This window comes from Palaemon carinicauda, chromosome 19 (genome assembly GCF_036898095.1).
Source record: "Palaemon carinicauda isolate YSFRI2023 chromosome 19, ASM3689809v2, whole genome shotgun sequence".
Taxonomy (NCBI): Eukaryota; Metazoa; Arthropoda; class Malacostraca; order Decapoda; family Palaemonidae; genus Palaemon; species Palaemon carinicauda.
The window spans coordinates 119,022,716-119,043,448 of record NC_090743.1 but is presented as its reverse complement, the minus strand read 5'-3'; the positions used below and the strand labels follow the sequence as shown (position 1 = coordinate 119,043,448).

General features: G+C 43.2%; 2 protein-coding genes across 3 annotated transcripts in view; one reads left to right on the top strand and one right to left on the bottom strand.

Moving 5' to 3' along the window:
• Window positions 1-20,733, bottom strand: part of LOC137658792 (pre-mRNA-splicing factor CWC25 homolog) — a 585,361-nt gene that overhangs the window by 441,183 nt on the left and 123,445 nt on the right. The gene's annotated exons all lie outside the window — the stretch shown is intronic.
• LOC137658785 (uncharacterized) overlaps window positions 1-20,733 on the top strand; it is a 71,510-nt gene that overhangs the window by 20,448 nt on the left and 30,329 nt on the right. For both annotated transcript variants that reach the window (XM_068393814.1, XM_068393813.1), the window contains exon 3: window positions 5,006-5,149. In XM_068393814.1, the coding sequence (XP_068249915.1) occupies window positions 5,006-5,149 (144 nt within the window). The remainder of the gene's footprint in view (window positions 1-5,005; window positions 5,150-20,733) is intronic.

The following is a 20,733-nucleotide window of genomic DNA, read 5'->3' as shown; positions in this document are numbered from 1 at the left end:
TTTGTTGTTGTCTTTCATAGACCCTAGTGGTCCATGCTGCAGACTTTACAGTCTCAGCTTGCTCCTTCATATACAGCATGCTCCGCATCATACCATGCAGCATGAGCCTCATCCCATGCAGCATGAGCCTCATTCCATGCAGCATGAGCCTCATCCCATGCAGCATGAGCCGCATACCATGCAGCATGAGCCGCATGCCTTACCTCATGCTCTGCATACCATACCGCATGCTCCTCAACCCACCGCAGCCCCTCCCACGCACCAGCACTCTGCTTTTGTTGTTGCCAGCTCCCACACTCCGACTGCGGAGAAGGTTGACGATGCACCCGTGGGCCTACACCTCCCACGGTTGTGCGCCCGGCATGGCTTCATGCTCTCACACTCTTGTTGTGAGAGCTCCTCCACCCATGCACAGTCAACCCTGCCAGATGTTTGATGACTCCCACACACAGAGCACTCCGTTGCCGTGCGGGAGCTACCACAAGCTGCCGTGTTTTGACACGGTGTGTCAGCCTCCGCAACACACTGTGGTTACCGCCACTCGCCAGCAGCAAACTAGTCAGGCAGGAGTTGAGGCTTACCCTCACTGAGAGAACTTAGCTTTTCTCGGATATGGTTCCTGTAGATGAGAAAGTGCTGTTCTCCCTCCTTCTGATATTCCCTTGAGGACTCTGTCATTTGGAGAGGAGCCTTAAGCTGCTTAGCCTCCTATGGACTTTTATTTAAGCATAACATGCTTCCAGGGAGGGTAAATGGTTCCGCTTCAGTCGCTAACCCCGTCTGTTGCCACACCTGCTCCCATAGACCTTGAGCTTTGTTGCAAGACATGCAGTCCAAGCTTAGTCCTTGATAGAGGATTTCTTTTTACGGAGTCAGTGTGTCACTGGGAAGACGTTCAACAACCAGCAGAGGTGACTTGTTGTGACGCGGTGCGGCAACCTCAGCAACCCGATAAAGAGTTGTCTGTACTACCCAGACAGTCTAGACAGTTTCGGGTTGTCGATGTACTTCCTCGCTTCCCCATGGTTGACAGTTCACAGACTGTGCAGCAGTACCATGATCTTGTGTCCGGCTCCATCAGACGACTGGCTTTTAAGAGCTCCCACAAGTCGTCGCTGTCTGGAGAATCTCAGATGGACTATGGATCTGAACAAGGAACTGGGCCTCCTGGTCAATTTAGAGAAGTCCCAGCTCGTCCCATCCCAGACCTTTGTCTACCTGGGTATGGAGATTCAGAGTCGAGTTTTTTCGGGCTTTTCCGTCGGCCCCAAGGATCAACCAAGCCCTAGAATGCATCCAGAGCATGCTGAGAAGGAATCGGACGCATCAGACACGGGCTGGGGTGCGACATTGGACGGACAGGAATGCTAGGGAACATAGAATCAGGAGCAAAGGACACTTCACATCAATTGCAAGGAGTTGTTGGCGGTTCATCTGGCCTTGATAAACATCAAGTCCCTCCAGCTAAACAAGGTGGTGGAGGTGGACTCCGACAACACCACAGCCTTGGCTTACATCTCCAAGCAGGGAGGGACTCATTCGAGGAAGTTGTTCTAGATCGCAAGGGACCTCCTCATCTGGTCAAAAGATCGAAAGCTCACGCTGGGAACGAGGTTCATTCAGGGCGATATGAATGTCATGGCAGATCGCCTCAGCCGGAAGGGTCAGGTCATCCCCACAGAGTGGACCCTTCACAAGAATGTTTGCAGCAGACTTTGGGCCCTGTGGGGTCAGCCAACCATAGATCTGTTCGCTACCTCGATAACCTAGAGGCTCCCGTTGTATTGTTCTCCGATTCCAGACCCAGCAGCAGTTCACGTGGATGCTTTTCTGCTGGATTGGTCCCATCTCGACCTGTATGCATTCCCGCCGTTCAAGATTGTCAACAGGGTACTTCAGAAGTTCGCCTCTCACAAAGGGACACGGTTGACGTTGGTTGCTCCCCTCTGGCCCGCGAGAGAATGGTTCACAGAGGTACTGCAATGGCTGGTCGACATTCCCAGGATTCTTCCTCTAAGAGTGGACCTTCTACGTCAACCTCACGTAAAGAAGGTACACCCAAACCTCCACGCTCTTCGTCTGACTGCCTTCAGACTATCGAAAGACTCTCAAGAGCTAGAGGCTTTTCGAAGGAGGCAGCCAGAGCGATTGCCAGAGCAAGGAGGACATCCACTCTCAGAGTCTATCAGTCTAAATGGGAAGTCTTCCGAAGCTGGTGCAAGGCCAATGCAGTTTCCTCAACCAGTACCACTGTAACCCAGATTGCTGACTTCCTGTTACATCTAAGGAACGTAAGATCCCTTTCAGCTCCTACGATCAAGGGTTACAGAAGTATGTTGGCAGCGGTTTTCCGCCACAGAGGCTTGGATCTTTCCACCAACAAAGATCTACAGGACCTCCTTAGGTCTTTTGAGACCTCAAAGGAACGTCGGTTGTCCACTCCAGGCTGGAATCTAGACGTGGTCCTAAGGTTCCTTATGTCATCAAGATTTGAACCTCTCCAATCAGCCTCTTTTAAGGACCTCACATTAAAAACTCTTTTCCTCGTGTGCTTGGCAACAGCTAAAAGAGTAAGTGAGATCCACGCCTTCAGCAGGAACATAGTTTTCACATCTGAAACGGCTACATGTTCCTTGCAGCTCGGTTTTTTGCTAAAAACGAGCTTCCTTCACGTCCTTGGCCTAAGTCGTTCGAGATCCCAAGCCTGTCCAACTTGGTGGGGAACGAACTGGAGAGAGTACTTTGCCCAGTTAGAGCTCTTAGGTACTATCTAAAAAGGTCAAAACTTTTACGAGGACAATCAGAAGCCTTATGGTGTGCTATCAAGAAGCCTTCTCTTCCAATGTCTAAGAACTCAGTTTCTTACTACATCAGGCTTCTGATTAGGGAAGCACATTCTCATCTGAAGGAAGAAGACCTTGCTTTGCTGAAGGTAAGGACACATGAAGTGAGAGCTGTGGCTACTTCAGTGGCCTTCAAACAGAACCGTTCTCTGCAGAGTGTTATGGATGCAACCTATTGGAGAAGCAAGTCAGTGTTCGCATCATTCTATCTCAAAGATGTCCAGTCTCTTTACGAGAACTGCTACACCCTGGGACCATTCGTAGCAGCGAGTGCAGTAGTAGGTGAGGGCTCACCCACTACATTCCAATAATTCCATAACCTTTTTAACCTTTCTCTTGAATACTTTTTATGGGTTGTACGGTCGGCTAAGAAGCCTTCCGCATCCTGGTTGATTTGGCGGGTGGTCAATTCTTTCTTGAGAAGCGCCGAGGTTAGAGGTTGTGATGAGGTCCTTTAGTATGGGTTGCAGCCCTTTATACTTCAGCCACCTAAGAGTCGTTCAGCATCCTAAGAGGACCGCTACGCTCAGTAAGGAAGACGTAATTATTAAAGGCAGAGTAATGGTTCAAGTCGACTTCCTTACCAGGTACTTATTTATTTTTTATTGTTATTTTGAATAACTAATAAAAATGAAATACGGGATACTTAGCTTCTTTGTTAACATGTATACTGGTCTCCACCCACCACCCTGGGTGTGAATCAGCTACATGATCATCGGGTAAGATTAATATTGAAAAATGTTATTTTTATTACTAAAATAAATTTTTGAATATACTTACCCGATGATCATGATTTAAATGACCCGCCCTTCCTCCCCATAGAGAACCAGTGGACCGAGGAGAAAATTGAGGTCTTGTTGACAAGAAGTACTGGAGTACCTGACCACAGATGGCGCTGTTGTGTACACCCCCACCTGTATAGCGATCGCTGGCGTATCCCGACCGTAGATTTCTGTCGGGCAACAGAGTTGACAGCTACATGATCATCGGGTAAGTATATTCAAAAATTTATTTTAGTAATAAAAATAACATTTTTCAATAGTGATGAGTCTCACAAGTTCCTGACATCACTTGTTTATTTTGTTTAAACTTCAGAAGTCCAGTGAATCCTCCCTTACTCTTGGTCCTTCCTAACCCGTTGTTAATCCTAACCCAACCTGCCATAGTCATTCTGAATTAATAGCATCTCATTCACTAAGGGCTCTAAACGTGCTGTACTGGAGATTCAGGTTAACATTTAGTGCTTGGACCCTCAATATCACAGACGTGCTAATTGATATAAGGCTAATCAATTACCTGACCTCTTCTAGAGTTTAGTTAACTGTCTTGACCCAATCGTTGTGCCTCCTAAAAGAAAATTTCTAATTTCAGATTAAGCATTAAATGGTTATCACTTTCAATTAAAATGACTGTGGTTTAAAATTTTATAAAACTGTTCAATAAATTTTAACTAAACTTAATCATTTGTATGTGTAAGAATAATTAGTTACCTAACTTTGTTACAGAATATAGTAACACTTATAAATGAAAATTGCCATTGCATGGTTTGCCAGACAATTGGCTCATGGCTCTCACGATAAACTAACTTATCATGTTTTTAAGTTACGTTCTGATACAATTTTTTCCTCAAAGTGAGTGAAGGTAACTTTTTCAACTCTACAGCTTATTCCTCTCAATTCCTTAATTTCCTGATGATTAAGACCAATAAATTGTTTTAGGGAACTCAGAAATCAACTTAGGTCTAGATTCAGAGTAATGTTTCAGGACTAATCTTCCAAGTTTCACCCTTAACCTAAATGCTCAGGAATTGTTAAATAGGAGCCTTTCTACACCATTCGGTAAAGGCTAGCGTTCTGTTGCCTTCATCCTCGCCTAAATGCATAAGGGAATTACAAGCGTTGGAGATCGCTAGAATGTTGTATTCCTTTGTTAAGGGCATGAATTGGGTGTAGCAAAGGAAAATGGGATAATTTTTCAAATTTTATGCATGTGAGAAAAAGCAGTATGAACATCAAGTGCTTATAGAAGGAAGAAATTTGATTAAAATTATAATTTTATTTACATAAATGCAATATTTTATTCTGTTGTCATTAGGTTATTGTCCACAATGTAAGTTTTACTTTTGTTTTATATGTAACATATTTTTCTTTTTGAATTTGCAGAATTTAATTTACTTAAGAGTACATGCAGCAAAAATACTTGCGGGGAAAATGAAGTTTGTCGTCGTTCAGGGGCATCTGAAACTAATGAAAAATACTGCTTCTGCAGAAAGAGATACTTGCACATAGAAGGGAAATGTGAAAAAGGTATGTTTTTTAATTATATCCTTATTTTGTTTCGTTATGTAACTTTCGTTTTACTTTAAATGGTACAGTACGTTGAATTAGTATTCCAGTACAGTATTATTATTGTAGTGTGGTTAATATTAGTAGTGCTTGTAGTTTAGTCAAAGCTTTTTTGTACAACCATTTGGCCCATTAATAAAATTTCATCTGTTCCCCTTGGTTTCTCTCCACTAGCTAATGGTGTTCATTTAAGAATAACTTGAAGCAAACCCTTTGAGGGCTTTGAGTTTTGAATCAAGGGTTGATGTCATCAGTTGATGGCACACAGTAGGCATTATAAAGATGCTTTGTAGCATCCCTTGGCCAGCTTATAACTCCCCAGTTTTCAACCTCCATCTACAGGTCAAACCTCTTTTCTCCCAGTTGTGCATGTGCTGGCTTTAGAGCCAAGCTAGTTCTCTTGCTTAAGGGTACACTCAAAGACACTAATATATCTTATTTCTCTCCCTCTTATTTTGTTAAAGTTTTTGTAGTTTATGTAGGAGATATTTATTTTATTGTTGTTACTCTTCTTAGAATATTTTATTTTACTTTTTCCTTTCCTCACTGGGCTATTTTCCCTGTTGGAGCCCTTGGCCTTATACCATCCTGCTTTTCCAACTAGGGTTGTAGCTTAGCAAGTAATAATAATATATGGCCCAAAATTTATAAATCAGTCATTGAACTACTTTTTATTGTAATTGAATAGATATCTGCATTGTTGTTGACATTTTCCTCCTTTATTTTTTTAAACTGCTACTTTTACAGTAATTGGATGAATATCTGTATTGTTATTTACATTTTCATCTTTTATTTTTGTAAACTGCTTTTGAATTTGGGGATGTTAGTGCCTCACAGTTCCATGGCTTGTTAGCCTCAAATAATCAATATCTCAAGCAATTAAAACCATATTTTAGATTTATTTGCTTTTGTATGACATAAAAATTCTTGGTGCATCTTTTTGATAGTGTACTGTATATGTAGCTGGAATACAAACACATCCTTTTATAGGAATATGATATCTATGAAGATGGAAACTCGCTGTTAAAATTCATAACAAGATGTTGGAGAGTCATCCTCCGAAAATGTTACTGTTTACGGAAATGTTACTGTTTACGGAAATGTTACTGTTTACGGATGCATCAAAGGAAGGATGGGGCTTACATCTGAGGAAGCAGATTGCTGCAGAGTGCTAGTCCAAGGAACAGGAGAGCTTGCACATCAATCAGCCGGAGTTGAAAGCAACACTTAGCACTGTAAGCATGCCATCAGCATTTTTGAGCAATAATATTACCATGGTGGCTTAACGTCAACAAAAAAAGAGGTACTGTATTGTTTCACAGTACCTCTGTGAGTTGGCAAAGCAGGTACACACTTGGTCACTAGACAATGCAGTGGAGCTGTCAGCAAGTTTCTCTCCAGACAAGAGGAATGTAATCAAGGTCAAGCTCAGTCGCCATGGACAAATAGTAGAAGCAGAGTGGTCCATGGTCCATTCATCTTGGGGGTGGTGAAGAACATTTTGACTTTATGGATTTCCCCAGTGAGAGAAATATTGGTTATGAGGCTCAGTAAGAAGCTGCCTGTACTCTTTCCACCAGTCTCAGACCAATCAGCAGCGATAGAGATGCATTTCAACACCCAAGGTACAACCTCAGCTTATATGCATTTCTGCCATTTTGTCTGATTCGAAGGGTAGTCAACAGGGTACTGACTACTTGAAACCTCAAAATAATCTTGATGGTTCCCAAATGGAAACAAGCCAAATGGTACCCAAACCTCCTGATGCTCTTGACATCAGTCTACCAGGCAAAGTGGGCCATCTTCTCTGATTGGTGTCGTAAAAGGGATACTTCTCAAAGCACAGTCTCTATACAACTGATAGCGTCCTTTCTAAGTTACCTTCCACGAGAGAAGTTCTTCTTAGTGTCAGCCTTTAGCTAAGTCTTCAGACTGAAGGGCTTAGACATTTCCTTTTTGTGGGAATTGTCCATACTCAATGAGGTGCTTCGAGCAATCCTGCCCTCCAAGAGAGTTAAAACCACAAGTGTAGAATGTCACTAGAGTTCTCAGGTCTCAAAAGAGGGCTACATATGAAGATTTAAAGCAAGCTTTGGAGAAGGATCTGATACTTATAACTGATTTCTTGCTTATACTTAATTTCTTGCTTACCATGGCCTTGTCAAAGTGAGTAAGCAAACTTCACAGCATTTCACATATTAGTCATACTGATGGATGGAGAAAGGTCTCCCTTTTACTTTGTCCCTGAGTTTGTTGCTAAAACTTAGAACCTGCCTGTGGACGACCCAAGATTTGAGACCTCCATTCTAACACTCAGGGAGGTGACCGATGATTTGGATGATTTGTTACTTTGCCTTATAGGGGAGCTAAGATGCCACATAAAGCAAACTCAGCTCTTCTGACTCCAGCTCCAAAACCTGTTCAATAGCTCAAGTAAGTGTTAAAAGAAGATATTCAAGAATACCATCTCCTTCTGACTTTGGAAAATGATAAGAATGCAAAATCAATTGACAGAACTGGAAGAACGTATGCATGCCCGCACTTACAAAGTCAGATGATCTGGTGTCAACACAGCCTTTGGGAAGAACCTGGAAGTTGGGCAAGACTTGAAGGCAGGAGTCTAGAAATGCCAAACAACATTCATAGCCCTTTAACTTGTTTTCTTTAGGACCTTTGCTAGCTGTTCAGTAGGTTATGCAGTGTACCTAGTTCCTTAGCAGGACAAGAACCATCTCGTCCAAGATGGCAGTCCTGACTTTAGTCTAGGATGAGAGGTAAGAATGTCTTGCCCTTTTTTTTTCTTTCCTTTCCCTTCCTTGAAGTGCAGTGGTTATGCCCTTGTCGTGAAACCAAACTGTGATGCAGGTAAGCTACCATACCGAGCAAATATACTATCTAGATTAAGGTAGAAGTTTTTCCCCCACCCTCCTTGCAATGGGGAGGATGGACAGAAATGTAAACTCATCACTTTCAAATTAGCAACTCATTTCAGATGTTGTACCCCATTTCGGATATAGATTCCTCCACAACTGTGTCTCCTGAATGAAACCTAGCCTGGCTCGTGATATTCTCAATCATGTCGCTAGGAGGTGGATTGGAGTCAAAACTCTTACACCTCTTTAGGTCCTAGTGTGCTGGCATCCAGGAATTTTAAATCAGCCAGTATGGTCATAAGAACTTCTTTCCTCCTTTGGATAAGTCTCCTATTAAAAGGGCAGGGTGGAAACTACAAATTTTTAAAAGTAATTTGTAAACCTGAGTCATTTAATTACTCTTACCACCTCTAGTTGTAGGTGAAGGTGAAAGTGGTTACTCGTCAGTGAGCTAACAGAGGGCAGGGCATCCCCGTCACGTGCAAGTATCTACAGAAACTTAGTTATAAATTTTAACAGCCCAGTTTCCAGCCTTTCTAAAATAATTTTCCTGCTAAAGGACTCAAGTTTGTATTGTTAGGAAAAATACTAATCACTTAGAAAATGTTGATATTTTCTGGAAACTATAAACTCATAAGCAATGGTGTATGTACCATTTAACAATATCTTTCTGGGCTCGAACCTGTGCCGCCCAGTGAATAAGCTCCATTTAAGCACTTATTTTTAGGTAATTTACTGCTAAATATACCAGAGAAAAAATGTAAAGGAGTGCTAGGTTAACTAGCTCGCTCACCTATTGGTGTCGGTATAAAATTGGGCGTATAATCCAGAGGTCCCGCACTATTTAGATTAATCCACGACAGAGAACCCCAATAGAGGAGAGCCGTTCAACCTCACTCGGTACTACTACAATGCATCCGCTCAGAACCCAACTCCGTTTAGCACGACTTGTGCAGTAACCCGCATTTTTCTAGTGCTCTCGATTTTTGGATATTTTCTAGTGAATTATGGCTTCTTCGTCGGTTTCCCAGGAGACACCGTCTAAGTTAAGTACCAAGCTGGGTTTTACTGTGTTTTGAGCAACCTAGATCGTTTAATATTTATATTATAGGAGTTTATTCTCTTCGTTCATACCGATCTTGCTTGATTTCACTACAGTTGGTACTCCTGTTTTTGAGAGCTTTTAATTTTCACTTGCGGTGTTACTATGTGTATTATTTTTATTATCAAATATTATTTGTTATTGTGAATATTCATTATTTAGCGTTTAAAATCCTCGTGGTTCAATTTTTGGGCCGATATCATTTACGTATCGCTATGGCTGCCGACCGTGCTAAGGCGGCAATGTTATTTCAGCCATCAGGTGTGTCTTTTGTGATTTAATTATTTATGTTGCATGCCTTGCCCAAAAATTTTCTATGTGTTTATTCATATTTAACGCTATTATTAATTTTATAATGAATATTTGTGCCATTACTCCGTTTGATCTGTCTGATTGGGGATCGTCAGTTGGTAGCCCTGCTGCCTCGTATCACGTGATCCTCCCCCACGCTCCCCCTCTAGCTAGGTGGGAGGCTAGGCTTCTCCCCCCTCCACTAAGGGACCGTTGCCTTCCCTCCTTTTAGAGGGGGTAGTTAAGTGTTTATGGACTTTGTCCTCCGGGTGGCCCGGCGGTTTAGTCTCTGTCTAGTCTGGTTGGCCACCGGTCAACAGAGTTGGATCCCGGTGCACCCTATTTTATATTCACTTTTCATTCTGGCTTATGTTATACGAAACCCTCCGGGTTCGATTGGCAGTTCTTAGTTACAGTTCCGCCCCCCTATTATTTTATAACATTTCCTATGATGATTATATATGACAGATCACTACCCCGGAGTCTCTAAAGGAATTGGTATTGAATATACCTTTATTTCCCGGCCCGGGGTCTACCCCACCCCGGGAAATCAGACACTATGTGTCTTAATTCCTTGTTATTGCATCCTTTTTTATGCTCCCGGCTTGACCGGAATGGATGGCTATACTTTAGTTTCAAGTTAGACTTATGTTTAGGCCCGGGACCCCCGGTCCCGCCCCTATGTAAGAATATTACAGTTAAGCTCTAACCTTGCGTTAGACCTATGTTAGGCCCGGGTCCTCCGGACCCGCCCCTATAAAAAAAAAAAAAAAAAAAAAAAAAAAAAAAAAAATTTATTTTATTTTTTAGTCTAATCTTGTGTTAGACCTATGTTAGGCCCGGGTCCTCCGGACCCGCCCCTACTTAAAAGAATAGTACAGTTAAGCTCTTTTCTTGTGTTAGACCTATGTTAGGGCACTTAAATGATAGTACAGTTAAGCTCTAATCTTGTGTTAGACCTATGTTAGGCCCGGGTCCTCCAGACCCGCCCCTAATTAAGAGAATTACAGTTTCTCATATACTATTCTTTTTACAGATGGTGCATTGTCTGACGCCGGCCTGTGCAGCTGTTCTGCACCAGCCTTGTGGCCACTCCGTCTGCCGATCTCACGCCCCTTGTGGGGTTCAACTGGAAGACGTTGTGGTATGGCACCCGGATAACTGTGTGATTTGCTTCGACCTCATCACTACCCTTGGATCTGACTCGGTGAGTCCCGTTGGCTATATTGCCTTCTTATTTTATTTACTTTTAGTAAGATATCTATGGTCTTGAAGGACCATTGGGAGTCTCCCTTTTATAATTCCCCCTATTATTTCAGGCATCCCCGGAGCAAAAGTCTGCGGCTCGGGCCACACTGAAGGTGTGGATTGGTGGGTTTGCCCGGAATGTAAAGTCTAAGCGGCCGTACGTCCTATCTGAGGACTACTGCACCATGGTTTACCCCAACGCCAAGTCTTCAGCTGCTGTGGCTAGGCATGTGGCAGCTCCCATCATTGCCCACATTGATGCCACTATAACGGGTCTCATCGACCCAGAGCAAGATCCATCGGACGCCCCCGGAGGTCTGGAGGACAATGTTGCCTCCATGAACCTGGACGTCGAACCAATGTTGCTAGACGAGCCGGATACAGGTAGGGTGGTAAGTGAGGCAGGTGTGTCCGGCGCTGAGATTCCTATCCTCAGCCCCGCTCTTTCTTCTTCTTCTGATCGCTCTTCCTTTCTTGGATTTTCTGGGGACCGTGATTCGTCTCAACGTTCATACCCGGTTCCCCCTAAGGATAAGTCTACTTCAAGGACCTTACCCAAAGCTCGCAAGCCTCACAAGACTTCTCATGGCTCTAAACATGGTACGAACCCGTCTTCAAAGACCTCTGGTTCCTCCTCTAAGTCTCACGACCCGGGAGTTCCTTCCGCCCCTCCTGCTGCTAGCCCGGGCCTTTCCGAATCAGCTATGCTTCGCATCGTGTCGGAGATGCAGGAAAAGTTGGTTTCGGAGATGCAGTCGAGGATGGACACGATGTTCTCTAACTTCGGTCAGAGAATTGGGGCTTTAGAGCAAGGAGCTCCGGAGAGAGTCCAAAGCTCTCTCATTCCGGATGCCTCTAAGCTCCCGCCGTTTGCCAAGAACAACCCCTGGCGGATGGCTCTTCATTCCCCGTTCTCAGACGGAATGTTGACTCTGGAGGGCCTTGGCACTCGTCCTCTAGAGGACTTTGAATTCTTTCCTCCGGGTCTGGCATTTCCATTTCATGGTTATGCCAGACTTACCGAGGAAGCTTTAGTCCGATTAGACAAGATCCCCAAAGAGACGGTCATCTTCCCGAAGGAGCAAGCCCAATCTGTTTGGGCCAGATTTTTGAATGACATCGGCTGCACTAACACCATGCTGACGCCTCATAAAAGCTCCTTTACGATGTTCTTAATGGACAAGACCACCTTGACTCCATGCGTCAATAAGGTGGCAGAGCTTGCCTTTCAATATGCTCTGGAGGAGAAGCCCTTGCCTCCCATCCGAGAGGTGGATCCAATCTCCCTCCTTCTTCCCTCAGGTATTGAGTGTTGGGACAACGTCCATACCACCTTTACCTCCGGCAAGCTTGCAGCAGACTGTGCCTCAGTTTTGTTTAGTGAGAAGCTTCCCCGTCTCCCGGAATCTCTCATTAAACAGGAATATGATTCCCGCCTACGTGTGGGCCGTACTCTAAACCTGGCCACATCCACGGAGTCGATAGCCTTGACTTACGATACGGAGAGTATTTTTAAGTCTCTCAACAAGGCTACGTTACAGTCGTTATATTATGACTTGTATGACTTTGCTACTGCTAAACGCAGATGTCGCAAGCATGTTCTAGCTGAGGCGACGATTAGGCATGAACCTAATAAACTCATCCGGTCCTCCTGTTGGGGTTCAAATCTCTTCCCCGAGGATCTCGTAGAGGAAGTCTTGGCGGAGGCCACTAGGGTTAATCAGAGCCTTAAAGCCCGTTGGGGTTTGACCCCTAAACGCAAGTATGACCCCGCAAATTATCAAGCCCGGGGTAGGAAGAAGCTTAGACCATATACCTCCACCCAGTTCAGGCAACAACAGAGTGCTTCATCCAACTTCCGGCTGCCTCTTCCTCCATCTTCTGTTGCCCCTGCACAGCCCTCCACCTCTCGGGCTCCTTCGGATGACTATGTCACCGTTCTGCTACCTAAGAGCCAGCTTTCTGGTGCCTCCGCCACTTCCCCTGCCTTTAACCAGTCCTACGAGGCTCATAGCTCTTCCCAGAGTTATGGTAGAGGTAGAGGCTACCACCGTGGCTCTAACCAGAACAAAGGCAGGGGAAGAGCCTTTCGCAGAGGAAAGAACTTCCGAGGCGGACGTGGAGGCAACTCCTCAAACCAATACTGAGGTGCAGCAGGTAGGGGGGAGGCTCTATGCCTTCCGCAACAAATGGAGGTTCAGTCCCTGGGCGTTCAGTATCATCTCCAAGGGACTAGGGTGGAGTTGGATTCAAGGACCTCCTCCTCCGAACAAATTTCGTCAACATTCCACCCCGGACCTGGTCGAATTTGTCCAGGATCTTTTACAAAAGAATACCATACAAGAAACGAAACATCTGAAGTTTCAAGGTCGGCTGTTCAGTGTCCCAAAGAAGGATTCAGACAAGAGAAGAGTGATTCTAGATCTATCCCTTCTCAACTTGTCCATTCAATGCGACAAGTTTCGAATGCTTACCGTCTCGCAGGTGCGGACCTTACTTCCCCGTGGGGCAGTCACCACCTCTATCGATCTTACAGACGCCTACTATCACGTCCCGATAGCGAGACACTTCCGTCCGTACCTAGGCTTTCGCTTAGGGGACAAAAGTTACTCCTTCAAGGTGATGCCTTTCGGGCTCAACATTGCCCCAAGGATCTTCACAAAGCTAGCAGAAGTCGCTGTTCAGGAACTCAGGAATCAAGGGATTCAAGTAGTAGCCTATCTGGACGACTGGCTCATTTGGTCAGACACCTCCCAAAATTGCCTAAAAGCCACTCACAAAGTCATCCATTATCTTCAATCTCTAGGCTTCCAGATCAACTTCAAGAAGTCCCGTCTTCTTCCAAAATCGAAGTTCCAATGGCTCGGCCTGCAATGGGATCTTATATCTCATACTCTGTGTCTTCCCAGACCCAAGAGGTTAGAGATTGCAAGGAACACCAAACGCTTTCTCAAAGACAAAGTAAGTTCCAGACGGCTTCAAGAGAAGATTCTGGGGTCCCTTCAGTTTGCCTCAGTGACGGATCTTCTTCTGAAGGCAAAATTGAAAGATATCAATTGTGTCTGGCGTTCGAGGGCGAACCGGAAGCTCCGGGACAGGAAAGTCCGCCTTCCTCCCATTCTACGGGAAAGACTTCTTCCTTGGACAAGAGCAAACAGTCTGTCAAAGTCAGTTCCCCTTCGATTTCCGCCCCCGGAATTAATCATTCACACAGACGCATCCCTATCAGGTTGGGGCGGCTATTCTCAGCTCAAGAAAGTTCAAGGTCTTTGGACTCCCTTGTTCCGCCATTTTCACATCAATGTGCTAGAGGCCATGGCAGTTCTTCTAACCCTGAAACGTCTCGCTCTTCCCAAGAAACAACACCTTCGTCTGGTCCTCGACAGCGAAGTGGTGGTCCGCTGCCTCAACAGAGGCGGGTCAAAGTCAGGGCCTCTGAACCATTGTGGAGGATTAATTTTAATTTAATTTTTTTTGCCAAATCAGGAGAGAGAGAGAGAGAGAGAGAGAGAGAGAGAGAGAGAGAGAGAGAGAGAGAGAGAGAGAGAGAGAGAGAGAGAGAGAGAGAGAGAGAGAGAGAGAGTGTTTATTTAAGTTTTGTCAGGGAGAGAGAGAGAGAGAGAGAGAGAGAGAGAGAGAGAGAGAGAGAGAGAGAGAGAGAGAGAGAGAGAGAGAGAGAGAGAGAGAGAGAAATTGTTTACAGTATTGGCTTTAGTTTGTCACAGAGAGAGAGAGAGAGAGAGAGAGAGAGAGAGTTGTTTTAGTATTGTTAAATCGAGACATTTTATTTGCTTTAGTTTTGTCAGAGAGAGAGAGAGAGAATTTAATTTGCTTTAGTTTTGTCAGAGAGAGAGAGAGAGAATTTAATTTGCTTTAGTTTTATTAGATCGCGCGTGCGCGAGAGAGTATGTGTGTATGTGCGTTTGTGTGTGCGTGTTTTGGGTGGCCGCGGTGCGCGCTGAAGAAAACGGGTAATTAGCGAATGATTGTTTGAAGTTGGAAAGATTGTTGGTATAATTGAGGTTGTTTGTTTACCTTTTTAGCTAGGATAGGGTGGTGATGAATGTCTTGGGCGAAAGCATTGGATATCGAACGATAGAAGGAGTCGGTTCTGTATTTTTTTGCTCTTCGAAAGCCGGCTGTGAAGCTTTTTTTTATATTCTGAGTAAGTACTGTTTTTATTTATTTTTGTTAGGCGCGTTCATGAGTGATAGAAAGTTTATTGTTTATCTTTGATTATGGTGCGATAGTTAAGTTAGTTAGGAGTGTTCATAAGTGTTTTTTTTATTTTGGCAGGCCGCGATTCCTCCTTTGGAGAGACCGAATTTTGAAATTGGATTATTGTTGATGACCTGGCCTGTATACGATTTTTTTGGACTGTTTTATTGGATTGCTGAACTGTTGATGACCTGGCCTGTATACGATTTTTTTTGGACTTTTATTGGATTGCTGAACTGTTGATGACCTAGGCCTGTGAATTGAGATCGCTGATAATAATGATGTTTATGATGATGATTATGATTAGAACGACCACCCCAATCACTGAGACAGTTATGGCAAATGGCCACCGAGTGGACTGTTGACCACAAAGCTGTGGTAGTGGGCTGCAAAAGACAGTTGGCAGTGTGTGGACGACTGTTAGAGTCCATAAAATATATATACGTACATATTTTGGTGTTGGTGGTGTGAGGTTAATGTTAAGTTTTGATAGTTTTTTTTTGGTTTATTTGAATGGTGTTTATTGTATATTTAGTGTTAAGTTTTGGATGCAGTTGATTCTAGTTTTAAGTGTAAGTTTTTGAGAATATAGTTTTAAGGCTATGTTTTGTTTTCATTTTCCTTCTGTCCAAGAGTCTAGTTTAAAGTAAAGTAAGGGGAAAGTTTGTGTTGTGGGATATTTTGAAAGTAAGAGTGATTAAGGGTGTGGGGGGGTTGTGTTTGTTGACATCCCGCCACATAAATTTGGCGCCCGAACAGGGACAACTGTTGAAGGTGGGATTGAAACTGGACTGTTGGACAAGGGTAAATAGGTTTTGGAATTACTTGAAATATTAATGGTATCGAAATGGAAGAACTGGAAGAACAGTTGTATATTTTAAAGGAGGAATTGCGGTTGTCTAATGAGCGAGAGGAGAGGTTGTTGTTGGAGAATGCGAGGTTAAGTAGTGAGAATGAGGAGATGCAAAGGAAACTTAGGGAACTTCAGGGAACTGTAGAGAGAGTGGAAGAGGGTGTTGAGATGAGGATGCGAGAAAATGAGAAACGAATGGAAGCTATGATGGGGCAGGTAATGGGGATGATGAAAACTGTCATAGGTGAAGGTGCAGTCGGAGGAGTGGCTTCTGCTTCTGGTAACGGGTTGATGGTGGAAGAGGATAGGGTAAGTGATAATGGGGAAGGTAGTGATAGTGATATTGAAAGTAAAGGGCCTAGACATAGTAAGATTGGAACGAAGGGTGATAGGAAGAAGGAGAAGAAAGGTAAAGATAATGTGAAGAAAGAAAAGAAGAAAGGTCAGGGTGTGAGTGAGGATGATCATGATTGGGTGAAGGTGGTAAATAAGAAAAAGGGTAAGAAGGGAATAGTTAAAGATAGGACTTTGAGTGTAGAACTAGATTCATTGTATTCAAATGAAGAAGAAGGCAACAAGAAGGGAGTAGACGGTGAAGATAGTAGTGAGAATGAAGTAGAGGAAGTTTGTAAGACAGTGTTTATGAGAGAGGTTCCTAGGTGTGCAAGTTTTAATGAACATAGCAGTAGGGATGTATATGACTTCTTTAGGGAATATGAAAAGTTTTGTCAGGCTAAGTATGGGGATAGTAAGAGAGTTTGGGCTAGGGAGTTGGGAGAATTTTTGTCAGGATATTTGTTGACGATGTATGGGGTGATAATGAGTGTAGGAGAGGTTGAGTATGAAAGTGTAAAGAATAGGATAATTGAACAGGTAAAACGTATGAAAGGTAGTGTTAGGTATAAGCGAAAAAATGATTTTGATGAAGCACGAATGAAGGTGGGTGAAGCAATCTCGATGTATGTATGTCGGTTAGAAACATTGGCTAGAAAGAAGTATGGGGACGAAGGAATAAATGAAAATAAGGAACTAATGAAGAAGTTTTTGGGTACAGTACCAGAGAGTGTGTGTGAGTTTATTAATTTGAAACGGAAGGAGAAAATGAGGTGGACTAGAGAGAGATTGACTTGGGATGATATTTTAGAGATAGTTGAGGATTACGAGTTGGATAGGTGTATGAAAGAAAGTAAATCTGTGAGTGTAAGAACTGGAATGGAGGAATGTGTGCCAGAATTTGGTAGTTTTAGAGATGCTGTTATGAGAGGGCCAATGAGGGCAGCTGATAGTGTAATAGATAGAAGTGTTAGGGTGAGTAATGTAGGAATACCTATGCCGAGAAATGACGGGTTTAGACAGGGAAATCAAGTTTGGAGAGATAGAAGTGCTAGTACGCAGCAAGTTAGGTTAGGTAGTGGTATCCGTGAAGAGAGGTGTTATAGGTGTGGGAAGGTAGGACATAAAAAGAACGAGTGTAGATGGGCATTAGGAGCATGTTTCGGGTGTGGAGAGACAGGGCATCGTATTAGCGACTGTAAGAAAGAGAAAGTGGTTAAGTGTTATCGGTGTGGTATGACTGGACACATAGCGAGTGGATGCCGTAATAATCGTATGAATGTAATTTGTGGTAATTGTGGTAAGGATGGTCATTATGCTAGAATGTGCAAGGAGCCGCGGGGTAAGTGTACTGAATGTGGTGCAGATGGGCATGTAGCTAGGGTTTGTAGAAAGAAGGGATCAAGTCAGCCAGGATGTTCGGGAAACTAATTCATCAGAGGGTTCAGCTGGGTGAGTCCTCGTGTGTGTGGGGAGTGAATGTGATGCATGTTCGTGAGGGTTTATTGCATGAAGATGTGATGGGAGAAAGAGCACATGATTGCATGAGTGTGAAAATGATTTTTAATGGTGTAGAGTTGGTTGGTTTGATTGATACTGGTTGTGGTGTCAATTTAATGTTTAGGAATGCATATGATAAGGTGAAAGAGGTTTGTGAATTTAAGGGATGTAAGGGTGAAGTAAAAGGTATTGGTAATTTGCGTATGCCTGTGCAAGGAAAGTTGCGGGAAAATGTTATGATTGGGGGGCTGATGATGGAGGATAATGATTTTTACGTGGTTGAGGGAGCGAATGAGAAATATGACGTACTGCTTGGGTATAAATTTCTGAAAAAATGTGGTATGATTGTACATCCAAGTGTGAATATGATTGAAATAAAGGTTAAAGGTAATATTTGTGGGGAATTTTATTTAAAGGAAGACGGCAGAGTGAGTACGAAGGTGTGGAAGGGAGTGCCGTTGGTAGCAAAGGAAAGTGTAAAGTTATCGGGTAAGAAAGGTGAGGTTATTAGTGTAAAAGTTGCATGGCCGAGCAGTCTGGGAATTTCAAATAGTGACAAGGATGAATATGTAGTGGAAGGTATGGAAGCAGGTAATTTGGTGAAAACGAGTGCGTATATATATGATGGTGTTATGAATATGCAGGAACCCAAGGTGTATGTAAGGTTGTTGCCGTGTGTTAGGAGGAAGAGAGTACGCGGAATACGTGAGGGTGATTGCATGGGATGTATGTATACACTGATTAATGTAGAGGATGGAAGATATGTTAAGGCGAGACAGGTGATGTCTGGTAAGGTAAAGAACGATGACGATTGGGATTACGATACGTTGAAAGGAAGAATTAAGTTAGATGAGAGTATAAGTGAGGTCGAAAGGGAACGATTGCTTAAGATGTTATGGGATAAGCGGAGAGTTATGAGTCTCGGTGACGATGATTGTGGGGGGTCAGACCTGCCAGAATTTAAAATAGTTCTCAGTGATGATACCCCCATATATCAGCGTCCCAGGCATTTTTCTCCGCCTATTGCCAAGGAGATAGAGGAGCAGTGTCAGGAATTAGAGCGTATGGGTGTAATAGAAAGGAGTGAGAGTGCCTGGAATAGCCCTATTGTCCCTGTACGAAAGCCTGATGGAAGTTTACGTATGTGTATTGATTATAGGAAGGTGAATGAGGTGACTGTTAAAGAACGTTTTCCAATGAATGTGGTGTCTGATTGTGTTTATAAGATGCATGGAATGAAAGTTTTTACTAAATTAGATTTGGTGCGGGGCTATTATCAGATGCCTCTAGCAGAGGGGAGCAGGCCCATTACTGCATTTTCAAGTACGAATTGTCACTTTCAATTTAAAAGGTTGAGTTTTGGTCTTGCTAATGCGCCTGCTGCCTTCCAAAGAGCGATGAATGTTGTATTGGCTGGTTTCGATCGACAGAAGGTGACTGTTTTTATAGATGATATTCTGATTGCGAGCGAGACTGTTGAGGAACATATGCGGTTGCTTGAGGCAGTGTTGATGCGGTTAATTGAAGTTGGTGTGAAAATTAAGCTTGAGAAGTGTACATGGTTGTCCAGGGAGGTGGAATTTCTTGGGCATGTAGTGGGTGAATCTGGTATAAGAAAGAGTGACAAGTTTGTGAATAAGGTGCGAGAATTTCCACGTCCCCGGACTGTGCGTGAGTTGCGAGGTTTTCTTGGTTTGGTTGAGTTTGGGCGCAAGTTTGTTAGAGATTGTTCAGGTATAGGGAAGCCTTTGAATGAATGGACGGGTAAAAGGAATAGTACAAAATTGAAATGGGATGATCGGATGATAGAAGCGTTTGAAAGGTTGAAGGAAGAGGCCGCGAAAGACGTCACTTTGGCATTTCCAGACTACAGTGAAAATGCGAGTATGCTAGAGTTGTATACGGATGCGAGTGGGGTGAGTATGGGTGGTTGTTTGGTTCAAACGCAGAGAGTAAATGGAGAAGAGAAATTGAGAGTAATAGGGTATGTTAGTAAAGCGTTTAATAAAGCTGAGCGGAAGTATTCGACGATTGACAGGGAATTGGCTGCAATACGATTTTGTCTGAAAGCATTGAAAGTATTTTTGTATGGTGTAAAATTCATTGTGCGTACTGACCATCAGCCCCTAGTGTACATGATAAGGAAAGAGTGTGTGAATGCAAGGGTTGCTAGGACCATAGAGGATTTGAATGAATTTGATTTTAGGTTAGAATATGTACCGGGAAATGAAGTATTATCAAGGATATTAATGGTGGTAAGTATGTTGTATGGTGTAACTGTGTATTTGTATTTTGGATGGAATCGACCGATGGAATATAGGGCATGTAAGGAGAATGATAGGGAATATATTTTGAGGATTCAATGTAAGGAGGAATGTTGCAAATTGTTGAGTGAGAAGGATAATGGTGCAAGTGACCTTAATCTAAGATATGGGGGTATAGAGGACAGTGAACATGATGATGAACATATTGGTGAAGTGAGTGACAGAATTGAAAGGAGAGTAAATGTATGTATGCATGGTGTAAAAGGAAGGATGATGACATATGTGAATATAAATGAGAATGAATATTGTAGTTTAATTGATACGGGTGCTCAAGTGTCATTAGTAAATGAGTCGGTTATCAGGGAAATTGAGAGGTACAATTGGGAAGTGAAAAGACAGTGTACGAGTGTGAGAATTCATGGAATAGGTCAGGGAAGTTTACTTGTTTGGGAAGAAGTGAGGTTGAAAGTGAAACTAGGGAGTATGGAAGTTGAACATAATTTTATTGTAATGGGAGAGAATGAAATGCCTAGTTGTTTTTTGATGGGAATAGATTTTTTGAGGTTGCACCATGTGTCAGTTGATGTTGGTAAGGGTTTGCTTTCAAAGAATGGCTGTAAGGTAATAGTAATCGAGGATAATAGTGTATTCATGGCGAATTTTGTTGGCATGATTGATATTGTAAAGAGTGAAGATGATTTGTTAAGCAAAGAGGAGGTGGAAGAAATGCAAGGTGAATGTTTCGAAATAAATCGATTACGTGAATGTATTTTAAATGGTATTAGGGTGGAAGAATGGCCGTGTGATTTGGAAGCGTATAAGAAAGTTGTTAAAAGATTTATTGTTTGTAAGAATATTGTGTA